The sequence below is a fragment of the Tachysurus fulvidraco genome, chromosome 7 (genome assembly GCF_022655615.1).
Source record: "Tachysurus fulvidraco isolate hzauxx_2018 chromosome 7, HZAU_PFXX_2.0, whole genome shotgun sequence".
Taxonomy (NCBI): Eukaryota; Metazoa; Chordata; class Actinopteri; order Siluriformes; family Bagridae; genus Tachysurus; species Tachysurus fulvidraco.
This window is the reverse complement of record NC_062524.1, coordinates 25,827,995-25,840,494: the sequence shown is the minus strand read 5'-3', so window position 1 is coordinate 25,840,494 and position 12,500 is coordinate 25,827,995. Positions and strand designations below refer to the sequence as shown.

General features: G+C 42.4%; 1 protein-coding gene across 3 annotated transcripts in view; it reads left to right on the top strand.

Annotated features, from left to right (window-relative positions):
- The window catches only part of tmem131l (transmembrane 131 like), a 32,101-nt gene that overhangs the window by 4,669 nt on the left and 14,932 nt on the right, over window positions 1–12,500 (top strand). For all 3 annotated transcript variants that reach the window (XM_047816143.1, XM_047816142.1, XM_047816145.1), the window contains exons 3-4: window positions 1,091–1,134; window positions 10,531–10,602. In XM_047816143.1, the coding sequence (XP_047672099.1) occupies window positions 1,091–1,134; window positions 10,531–10,602 (116 nt within the window). The remainder of the gene's footprint in view (window positions 1–1,090; window positions 1,135–10,530; window positions 10,603–12,500) is intronic.

The following is a 12,500-nucleotide window of genomic DNA, read 5'->3' as shown; positions in this document are numbered from 1 at the left end:
TGTTGTGGATTTGGGATCAACCACACCGAGGCGTGATGGAAATTTCCCTTTTTAATTATACTGTCGTTTGCGGTATGGTTTTTTTTTTTTGTAGTTGTAGTAGTCGTTTTTCCAGTTGGACCTGAAGGCATTGTTGTGTTGTGTCGAGTTGTCAGAGCGCTGAGTTGTGTTTTTTTCTCTAATAAAACGTTTCTCACGTTTCGATTCTGATCGTTTTAATTGTTAATTTTGCTTAATTTATTTATAGACTGAAATACATTTACAAATACATAGTGTCTTGTTTAACAGTGTTCAGGATTATTGAGCTTTATTCCTTTATTATTATTATTATTATTATTATTATTAGTAGTAGTAGTAGTAGTAGTAGTAGTATTGTTATTGTTATTATTATTGTTATTGTTATTATTATATTTCATTTTAATTAATAATGACTTAAACTGACTGGTGATATTTTTAATATTAGTTGTATAATATTTGGATGAAAAATAAATGAATAAAATAATAATTTTTAAAGGCATTTATTTGGATGGTAAACAATCAGAAATGGCTATTTATTTATCTATTTGTTTGTTTGTTTATTTATTTATTTTGTATTTAATATTAATTTTTTTTCTTTTACAACTATTACTGTGTTTGTTTTTGTATTTTATGAGGGTGAGTCACTTTAAAAGTACAAGTGTGTGTGTGTGTGTGTGTGTGTGTGTGTGTGTGTGTGTGTGTGTGTGTGTGGGAGGTCAGTGGTTTGTGAGAAGAAAACAGAAGTGCTCTATTGTAACTGTAAAGGAGAAGTGAGATTTCTATTTTCTTATTAACTTCATTACTGCTGCTGCTCACTGATGTCACTTTCTCAGTCAGGCTTATGACAGCTTATGAATGTATTATAACAGAGAAATGGTTTCAGTTTTCTCTTCTGGGCCTGTGGTTCTTTACACATGATGACAGGAGTGTAACTTTGCAGTAAATCCGGACGTTTTGTGTCTCAGACGTAGGTTTGTGTGCGATCATTTCATTTTGTGAGTAATTCCAGTTTTGTGTGTGTGTGTGTGTGTGTGTGTGTGTGTGTGTGTGTGTGTGTGTGTGTGTGTTATAGGCAGTGGAAGAGCGGAGCCCAGAGAATCTCCCTCAGGAAGACAGGTGAGTGTGTCACAAAATAAACACACACACAATATATACATTACACATTCACTCACACAAGTGCACACAGTCTCTTCATTCACACTTTATTAAGTGTTTATATCACGATTATGCGCATTTAGTGTCCACCGGAGATATTCAACCAGGAGGAACGGAAGGAGAGGAGAAAGGGATAACAGAGAGCAGAGGAGGAGAAGACGAGAAAGAGAGGGAAAAGTGGATAAAGGGGGTGGGGGCTCAGAATATGAGAAGTGAACATGTGTGTCGGAGAGAAATAGGAAGACAAGACGATGATGTATGTCCAGGACACGTAGTGAGAGGTGAGGAAGTGAAGGAGAGGAAGAAGGAAGAGGAAACAAAAGTAGAAGACGAGGAGCGGAAGATGTGTCGAACAAAGACAAGGAAAGAAGAGGAATCAGGACACGATTTCAGGACGAAAGATAAAAAGAGGAAAGGAAGGAAGGGAAGAGAGGAGCGAAGAAAGGACACGAAGAAGACAAAAAAGATGATGAGGAAAACAGAAGAGAAACTGGAGAGGCAGGAAAAGAATAAAGGAGAGAAGAAAATATGGGAGGAGAAGCGAGTGAGCGTGCGAGTGTGTGTGGCCGAAATACACACCATGTGTCGTCTTCTGAGTTTTATTAGAGAGAGGGAGAGAGAGAGAGAGAGAGAGAGAGGGAGGGAAAGAGAGAGAGAGAGGGAGGGAAAGAGAAAGAGAGAGACACAGAGAGACAGAGCTCAGAGTTCATGGTGTGTGGAATATGAATATTCATGAGCTCATTAATATTCACAAATATCGATTTCCTATTGAGGTTTCTTTAAAGATTTCTGTTATTTTCTCGCCGTTCTTTGTTTGTATCATCATAATTGATATTTATTACTTTGTTAACTGTCATCTTTTGTGCAAGTTTCCACAGCCTGTAAGCAACAACCTGTTTGTGAATATATTCACTGATCCTGGCATAAAGGCATGGAGCTATTTATAGGCTGTATGAGTAGACATTTAATTTCTTACTTTGTGTTGTTTATATTACTAACAGACTTGGCATAGTAGAGTTTAATCTGTGTGTGTGTGTGTGTGTGTGTGTGTGTGTGTTCAGCAGTGTTTTTACATTTCTTTGTCACTGCCGCTGCTGGTTAGCATCAGTTAATGGAAAAGTGTTGAATGCTGTGTGTACCTAAAATGGGCATACATCCCCTGTGTGTGTGTGTGTGTGTGTGTGTGTGTGTGTGTGTGTTTAGTGACACTGTATTGTGATAGAAGCTGTGTGTTGAGTCATAGGTAGAACACAAATCCACATAAACAGTATGATTGGTGCACTGTGGGCGTGTCCCAAACCACACGCCCTGTTTATGATTGGTGCACCGTGGGCGTGTCCCAAACCACACGCCCGGTTCACTGTACACTCCACATAAACAGTATGATTGGTGCACTGTGTGCGTGTCCCAAACCACATGCCTTGTTTACGATTGGTGCACTGTAGGCGTGTCCCAAACCACACGCCCTGTTCACTGTACACTCCACATAAACATTATGATTGGTGCATTGTGGGCGTGTCCCAAACCACACGCCCTGTTCACTGTACACTCCACATAAACATTATGATTGGTGCATTGTGGGTGTGTCCCAAACCACACACCCTGTTTTCGATTGGTGCACTGTAGGCGTCCCAAACCACACGCGCTGTTCACTGTACACTCCACATAAACATTATGATCGGTGCACTGTGGGCGTGTCCCAAACCACACACCCTGTTTTCGATTGGTGCATTGTAGGCGTGTCCCAAACCACACGCGCTGTTCACTGTACACTCCACATAAACATTATGATCGGTGCACTGTGGGCGTGTCCCAAACCACACACCCTGTTTACGATTGGTGCACCGTAGGCGTGTCCCAAAACACACTGTCTTCACTACAAAGACTACATATATGACCTGTGTTTCAAACCACAGATGGTAAACACTACATGAGCAGCATAAATACTGTCAGGACTGAACAAACCCACACACAGTATTCACTACACAGGTCACTGATCTGTCGTGGGCGTGTCCCAAACTCACACACCGTGTTCCTTCCTTAATCCAGAACAGAAATATTCAGATTTGTGGATGTGACCAAAACCACAGTGTTTTCACTGCATAGGCCACACATCTTTGTGTCACGGTGCATTATGGGTAATTTGTGTGGGACAGTAAGCTGGTTTGCACCGTGTTATTTTGTGCTTGTCTGAAGCATCCCAGAATATATCGATCAGTGTGTGGCTTGAGATGTAAAGGTTACTAGGGGCATGTGTCTCTCACTCTGTGTGTGTGTGTGTGTGTGTGTGTGTGTGTGTGTGTGTGTGTGTGTGTGTGTGTGTGTGTGTGTGTGTGTGTGGGGTGACCTTTGTGCAACCAAAAGAATCGTTACTTTCACTTTTGTCATTCTCCCCACTTCCTCTGCAGACACACACACACACACACACACACACACAGATATGTGCATATGCTCACATTCTTATACATATATAGACATGCACACAATGGTACGTATACCACAAACACACTTTATATATAGATACACACATGCAGGTTCAGAGAACTCCCTAGTCTGTTCTGCATGCCCACACACACTCCGTTATACAGATACACATCTAAGACATCAAATGGCAGCATAAAGCAGGGCTTTACCCACACACACACACACACACACACACACACACACACACACACACACACACACACACTCGTACATTTAAAAATATAAGTTTATACTCATGCACACATTCATGTTCAGCACATTGTTTTCTTTTAACACTCACATCTACACACATGTACTGTATAAGGATTGTATAAAAAGGATTGTATATAAATGTCAGCACAAAGCCTGGTTTTGCATGCATGCACACACACACACACCCCTACACACTCTCACACACACACTTACACACTGTACTGTAAAAATTTACATAAAACAGGTTCAGTCCCATGCAGAGTGGGGAAACTGTCTTAGCTCAGCCCTGCCCCCATATTTCTCTCTTGCTCTCTTATACACACACACACACACACACACACACAGAGCGAGAGAGAGCGAGAGAGAGTTAGTAAGTAAGTGGTGTGCTTGTGCAGGTTTCACTCTGGGTATTCACTGTTTTAAATAACACGTTAAAACACATGCATCTTACAAAGCTGAGAGTCAGAGCATGAACATGCACATTCAATACATTCTCTCACACACACACACACACACATACACATGCACTCAGCACCTGAGTGCAGTTTAAATGCTGGTTTCTGCCTGAATCCAAAATATATTACACCAGATTTTCCTGAAGTTTTAGAGGCTTGTAGAGTTTGAGCCCTAAAGATATGTTGAGTTCTTCATCTCAACAAAGAATCTCAGAATCGAGTTCTACACACTTCTATTCATTTTGATTTGCTGTGTGTGTGTGTGTGTGTGTGTGTGAGAGAGAGAGAGATTCACACAGATGCCGAACTCACCCTTTACGTCACTTATGATTATTTAAATTTGCTTTGACTTACAAATTACACCCAAAGTTTTTAGAGCCTTGTGGTTGGAAACTGCGCCGCCTGCTTCACCCTGCATCCATAAAAAACAAGTCGCTTACTTCACTCGCAGCTCGTCATCCATCTTGTCCGACGACGTAACTTAGAGGTTTTTGTTTTTTTTCCTCGGTGCATGCTAGAATTTTCTTGGTTGGCAATTTTGTGCTAAATCACGTGCAGGTTTCTGACTGACCGTGTCATGCACAATTTCCACAGAGCTGAGAATCTTATTTCAGTTCAGCAGTAACGTGCGTTTGCGTCGCATGAGTTTTTATCCTGTTTTTGTTGTGAAATCCACCTTAAAAACGCATCCGCATCATCTCGAACTCTCTAAACGTTTTTTTCCCCTCTGTTTTGTCGTCCGTTCTCTTCCTTATGATTGTTTATTTATGGGAACGTCTCGTACTTGAGCTTGACCGGTGGTACATGTAAAAGTTTGCTGTAATTGCTGAGAATGTAGCTACACTGAAGCTAAAATCACATGTATATGGCTTGCAAAGGTGTTTGTGTGTGTGTGTCTGTGTGTGTGTGTGTGTGAGAGAGAGAGAGAGATGTAACCCGCATGCTGTTTCGTATACACTGCACAATATACATTTACATTTACAGCATTTAGCAGACACTCTTATCCAGAGTGACTTAGGGTGCTTTCACACCTATAGTCCGGTTCATTTGGTCCGGACCAAAAGCAAAAAATGACCCATTGTAGCTTTTTATCAGTTTTGGTTCCTTTTCACACCACACTGATGGTTCTGTTCCGCACCAGTTGAAACGAACCGAAATGCAGTCATGTGATAACATCCACATCACTCATTGGCCACATGTCTTTGAGCGTATTTCTTAAACCGCTTCTCGATTGGTCAGAATAAACGTGCGGGAAATTTCAACGAAACTCGGGAAGCAAACAAAAAGAGGAAAATTCAGCATATAGTACACCATGGAGAGACGACTGCGCGCTGCAATTATGTTCGTGGTTGTAATCTACTACATCGCTTGTATACAGCATTCTATGTAAAGCCTTAATTTTCAGAATGAAGCGCGGATGCGGCTTGAAAATATCGTTTTAATGCACTGCAAACGGCGAAGAGGCATCGCAAGACACTTCAGGAGGCGGCGAGCATTACTTTTGCGAAACTGTGACATGCTCGCATTCTCACCTGCCCAAACGAACCGCACCAAATGAGCAATCGAACTCTGGTACGATTCAATCGACCTAAACAAGGCAGGTGCGAAAGCACCCTTACATTTTTTCTTATTTCAGTTTATACACCTGAGCAATTGAGGGTTAAGGGCCTTGCTCAGGGGCCCTGCAGTGGCAACTTGGTGGACCTGGGATTCAAACCAATGACCTTCCGATCAGTAGTCGAACGCCTACCACAACCCACAGTTCGAGCCGTGAGGTCGTTCAAACACACACGAAGAACGAGCCGCACTTCCATAAACCTCATTATGAAAATTAATCTAAAACAATAACGTTTTGTTCTGCCGTTTTAAACGCACTAAATATGTACACTTCTTGTAACCCGTCGCGTTTACCGTAAGGGGGGTTTCGTTATGCGTGTCACTCTCTTCCTTATGTTAGCCTTTGGTCTACAGGAAACAATGTCACACACAGGAAGTGGAGGACGTCTTGATGATTTCTCAAGTCAGCGTTTGTGTGAACTTCTCACCGCAGTGCTAATGACTATAATCAGAATCCTGCTATATAATTCATCTCTGTATCGTCCTGTCGGTGTGTTTTTGGGTTATTTTGTACCGGGCATGTCCAAGGAGATTAAAATCATCTAAATTCTAAATAAAAAATAGGTAAAAAAGGTATTAGGGTGTGTGTGTGTGTGTGTGTGTGTGTGTGTGTGTGTGCGTGTGTGTGTGCATTATTTTTCTGTCATTTTAAACGGTCAGCGTGGGTTAGATGTGTATTGGTGCAAAGTTTCACTTTCATGCAAAGTTCTTTCATGCCTCTCTGTTTAGTGCCAAGCCTGTAAATAGTAGCCACACACACACACACACACACACACACATACACACACGCACGCTTACTGTTTACCTGCAACTTCCCAGTGCACAGCTACGTTGAACTTCACATATTTTCTGAAATATTTCGCATATTTTTTCTTTGCTCTCTTAATAACAATCAGACACAAGATTTATTGCCGCTGCGCTCTCGCGCGTCAACGTATTCACCACGGATACAATGTTTTAGCAGTCATAGGAACGTTACCGCTAACCGGTGCAGGGAAAACTAGCATGATCAGAAATAAGTTAATTAGCTATGAGGAAAAGTTTCAGTGTTGCTATGGGGAGTCTTCAGGACAGATGAGTTTACAATTAGTTTTTCTTCCCACACTTTTCTCTATTGGAGTCACTTTCCTGATCCTTCTTCAGTTATCAGTTAACGTGCAACTTCTCCGTCATGTTCTGTGCTTTGCGATTTATTTACACATTTCGTTATCTTCTCACCATTATTGTATGTCTCTCGCTCTCTCGTGTAAAGTTGAAATTCATCTCATTTATGCTTCACGAAGCTTGTTTTTGGCCCTGAAGCTATTTCAGCTCGTCACGGGCGTGTCGGAGCAGAGACTTCGATACGTTAACACTTTCAAACGCACTCTATACTCAGCGTGTGCTGAGGAAAACACACACACAACGACACACACACACTACACTGTCGATATTGTCAGCAATGAGCTTTTAGAGAAAGCGTGGTTCTGATTTCTGGCATAAAACCTGAAGTTCTGCTTCTGATATCGTCGGGTTCAAACGATCATCGTCAACATTTTTTCCTCAGCTGTTTTGACATTTCAGCTGTTTTGTCTTGTCCTGCTTCTCGGAGCTAAAAGACGTTCTTCCGGTCTAGCTAGTGTCTTCATTTTTTTTTTTGACATGTCATGTTTATCGGTCTGTTGTGTTAGCAGTTTGAGTCGGAGCGTTATCTATACCACTGTTCCACTCGTTTTGTCAGCGGTTTACGTCACAGCTAGTTTTCTAAAATGTACTTTGCTTCTTCTGGCCCGGAATCAAGAGCCTCAGCGCCGACGCGATCTTCGAACGTATCTGCACTCCGTCAGCTGGAAACAGCCCGCGGTGCCAATCTAAGCCCTGAAAAATATTTAAATGAACGTTCCAGCTCGGTTTACGAGTGTATCCGTGTTTAGAGTCCAGACGCTGCTACTTACTGTACCAGATTAATAAATAACCAAACAGTGCATACTAACACACTAAATAATGGAAAGCTGCACAGTACATAATAGTCCAGAGGCTTACACTTTCACACTAACACAATAAATAGTATAAAACTGAACCACACTAAAAGCATACGAATTTATCTTCAAGTCTACTGTAAAGTCTACTGCGCTTCACCACGAGAGAAACGTCAAATAACCGACGTCTGTCGTGTTGGGAAGACAGGAAGAGACGTATCTATCTGCTGGCAGTATAATCAGCAGCAAGAGAGCAGCTGTGTGAGCTGTCTGTCAACAAGGCCTGATCATTTTCCACCACTGCAAACACACACACACACAAACACACATACTGTATACACACACACACACACACACACTCTATGTGTGGGTGTAGAGTGTGAATTTCTGTCACTCTAGACATATTTAGGTTGAGAGAAAAATTGTAATTTAAGGTCATGCTCTTCTTCCTGATTTGCATTTTTGTCCTATAACGTGTTCATGCTTCAGCTAGTGCATGTGCACACACACACATGCGCACACACACATGCACACACGCATGCACACACGCGCGCACACACACATGCGCACACACACACACACACATGCACACACACACACACACATGCACACACAGACGCACACACACACACACATGCATGTGTTTGTGTGCGTGTGTGTGCACGTGTTTGTGTGTGCACAAACACGTGCACACATGCACACAGACACACACACACACGTGCACACACACGTGCACACACACACAAACACGTGCACACGCGCACACTCATGAACACAAACAGACACACGCGTGCACACATACGCACATGCACACAAACACGCACAAACACACACACACACACACACACACACATGCATGTAGTATGAATTCCCATATTATTAAAGTACTAAATGTTAAACTCCTGGACTTTATTTCATACTAAACACATCTCATACTGACGCGTCCCCGGTTTCACATAGCTGTATTAAATAGTCCAGATAATCAGATAAAATAAACTCGACGTGTCAATCCACACACTTCCTCTTGTCTGGTGACTTCCTGTTCCACTTTTAATGCCTGCTCTTATGTACAGTGGTTGTAGCTCTGACCTATTTGCCATCCTCAGTGATGTTCTGTATTAGCAATCAGGTCGAGTGCAAGTGACATTAAAAGACGGATCATCAGAACGTGTGTGTTTTTACATATTAGCCTAATTACAGCGATGGTTTGTTACCGTGACCTCAGAGATTGGACCTGTGAACTGGTTTACATCATCAGCTCAGGAGGTGAGAGGTTTCTCACCTGGGTCTGATTAATTACAGTATAATTGAGGGAAGGTTTTGCTGCCTGTTTGGTTACCGTGTCATTATGCTAACAAACTGGTCTGATTGACGGTTCTGGTCTGTTGAAGGTGTTGTGATCGGTTATTAGAATTGTTTTGTGATGAATTACGCTGTCGTTGTTAATGCTGAGGGCGTGATTGGTTTCTCTGACATGAAGATTTCTAACTACACGGAGATAAACAAGTCCATGAATAAATCCACTCTATAAATCAGCAAATGCCTGTGTTTCGTCCTTTGTCTGGAGTGCGTTTGAGAGACAGAAACTGCTCTGCAGTGTGTAGGTGGGGTGGAGCCGGAGGCAGCGGCCGATAAGCAGAGTTGTGTAACAGGGCAGGACGACTGGCTCACAGATACACGGCATAATTTCAGGAGCTGTGAAAAAGTCATACCGTCACCGCCCCTGACCGTCCCCTGTGCTTCTGCTCCTTACGTAGGCGTTTATCGCGTCCGTCTTCTGTCGTTTCATCTCTTATTCTGTTGACATGCGCTCACGTGCCGTGAGTTTGCGTGTGTGTCAAGAAATTGTGATGAAGTGATAAAGTCTGGGCTTATATAACCTTTTGTTTGAGGCTACAGTCCAGCGTGAGTCTGGTGTTAAAAGATAAAAACGATCGGCGTGGAAGCAGTCAGCTGTTTTTTAGACTCGCAGGTTTGAATAAGACCACACATACACACACACACACACACATACATACGCACACACACACACACTCACACAGACACACACACACAGACACACATATACACACACACATACACGCACAAACACAGAGACACACAAACACACATATACACGCACAAACACGCACAAACACACACAGACACAAACACAGACACAAACACAGACACAAACACAGACACAAACACAGACACAGACACAAACACAGACACAAACACAGACACAAACACAGACACAAACACAGACACAAACACAGACACAAACACAGACACAAACACAGACACAAACACAGACACAAACACAGACACAAACACAGACACAAACACAGACACAAACACAGACACAAACACAGACACAAACACAGACACAAACACAGACACGCGCACAGACACGCGCACAGACACAGAGACACACACACACACACACGTTGGGAAACCGTTTACCAAAGACCTAAAGACTAATCTTACGTAATGTGCAAAAGTCTAATTTGCAAAATGTTTTAATCTACATTAAAAATAAAGTTAACAAAATAAACTTCTTTCAGCAGGAGTTTTAAACGAGTCCCTGGGTGTGAAACGTAACTGTATTTATCTCTCTGTGTCGGTCTTATTAATATCAGTATGATTTTTGTTTCCTCTCTTTCTTATAGTTCCTCATTTTACGTGCGGGACAGCGGGAGACCCGTCCACTTCCAACCGTCCACGCTGGACTTTGGCACTCAGTAAGTGACGGTTTTATAGTGTCATTCTAAATTTAAACAACTTCACTCTCACTCTCTCTCTCTCTCTCTCTCTCTCTCTCTCTCTCTCTCTCTCTCTCTCTCTCTCTCTCTCTCTCTCTCTCTCTCTCTCACACACACACACACACACACTCTCACACATACATACTCTCACACACACTCTCACACACACACTCTCACATACATACTCACACTCTCACACTCACGTGCACACACACACACACACTCGCACACTAACTCTCAAACACACACAGACACACTCACTCTAACACACATTCACACTCTCTCTCTCTCTCTCTCTCTCTCTCTCTCTCTCTCTCTCTCTCTCTCTCTCTCTCTCTCTCTCACACACACACACACACAAGCTTTATTTACAGACACACATTGTACAGTACAGACATGTGCCACACCCTGTCCACTACATCGTGTGCTCTTCTTTTTGAGACTCTGCAATTTTTAAGTTGTGCCTCAAATCACAGTGGCGTACTTATAAATTCCCATAATGCACCACACCAGATAGTGTCATAGCAAGGCTACCTATTAGCATGTGGGTTGTGTGATTTGGGGTGTAGCTTCTACAGCGGCATCCACCGATGATGGTGTTTAAGTGTTTCGTTTGAGACGCACATACGGTGGAACGGTTGCTGAGGTTAAATACCTGCTACGATTTTTGACATTTTATGTATTATCGCTGAGATAAAAAATATTGGCACCCTTGAAAACAGGCCAGGAGTTTTCTGCATTTCATTCCTCGCATTCAAAGACTGAACATTTTGTCATTTTCCCGAAGTTGTTCCGAATACATGGAATTTTTTTCCCACAGCTGTGTGAGGATCATGACTTACCCTTTCAGATTTATTGGATTTGGAACGCAGCCCACGTGGTGCTGTTGTAGCAACCTTTTCTTTTAAGTCACGATTTGTTTCAGCGTGAAAGTGGAGACGGATTGGCTTATTTTGGGGCTGCTGACGACCACGTCGGCAATGAAGCGTGTGTTGTGTCACACACACACACACACACACACACACACACACACACACACACACACACACACACACAAGTAGGACAGCAGAGTTCTAAGGCACTTGCACAACACGGTGGTGTTTACGAAGTTGTAATTAAGCAATCGCTAGTCCAGTGTTACCTTAGAGAAAGCGACAGAAAGAGAGAGAGATAGAGAAAGAGAGAGAGAGAGATGGAAAGAAAACATGCACAGTCCCTTTGCTAAATTTCATCATCCCTTTTGTTCCAGCAGCCATGTGCTTCTTCCTGTTTACTATAGACACACACACACACACACACACACACACAGATAATGGTGCAACAATAGTGAGCTTGTGAATTCCTTTTTTTCTGACTTAAGCTTTACACACAACAAAACAACCACTAAAATGGCCAAAGTCACACTAGCAAGACTGTTGCTAGGCAACCAAACCGAACGGATGCCGAGGTTAAACTACACAGAGACTTTTTTGTAATCTAGCACACGTCTGGCCTTATTTATACAGATGATGATTTTTTTAGTCGTCACGTGCATCTCTCGCTCTTTAACCCCAAACACCAGGTTATTATGGGATCTTCGATCGTCTCTCGCCACAACCGTTCATCTCTATGGCTTTTAGGCCGACGCACAAACCAGCGGTCACTTTTCACACAAATTCATTTAGCGACTCGCTGAAAAAGGTGTTGAAGGAAAATCACTATAATATTCTACGTGCTTGTGCTTTTGTTCACACGTTTGTTTGAAGCCATGAGTGTAGCCTGGTGATGTATATTAACAATCTTTTTTTTTTTTGTAGAAATAAGGAGCTACGTTGTCCGACGCTTACATCACCTCGTATAATATTACTTTTCAAATTCATAAATGAAACCATAACTGT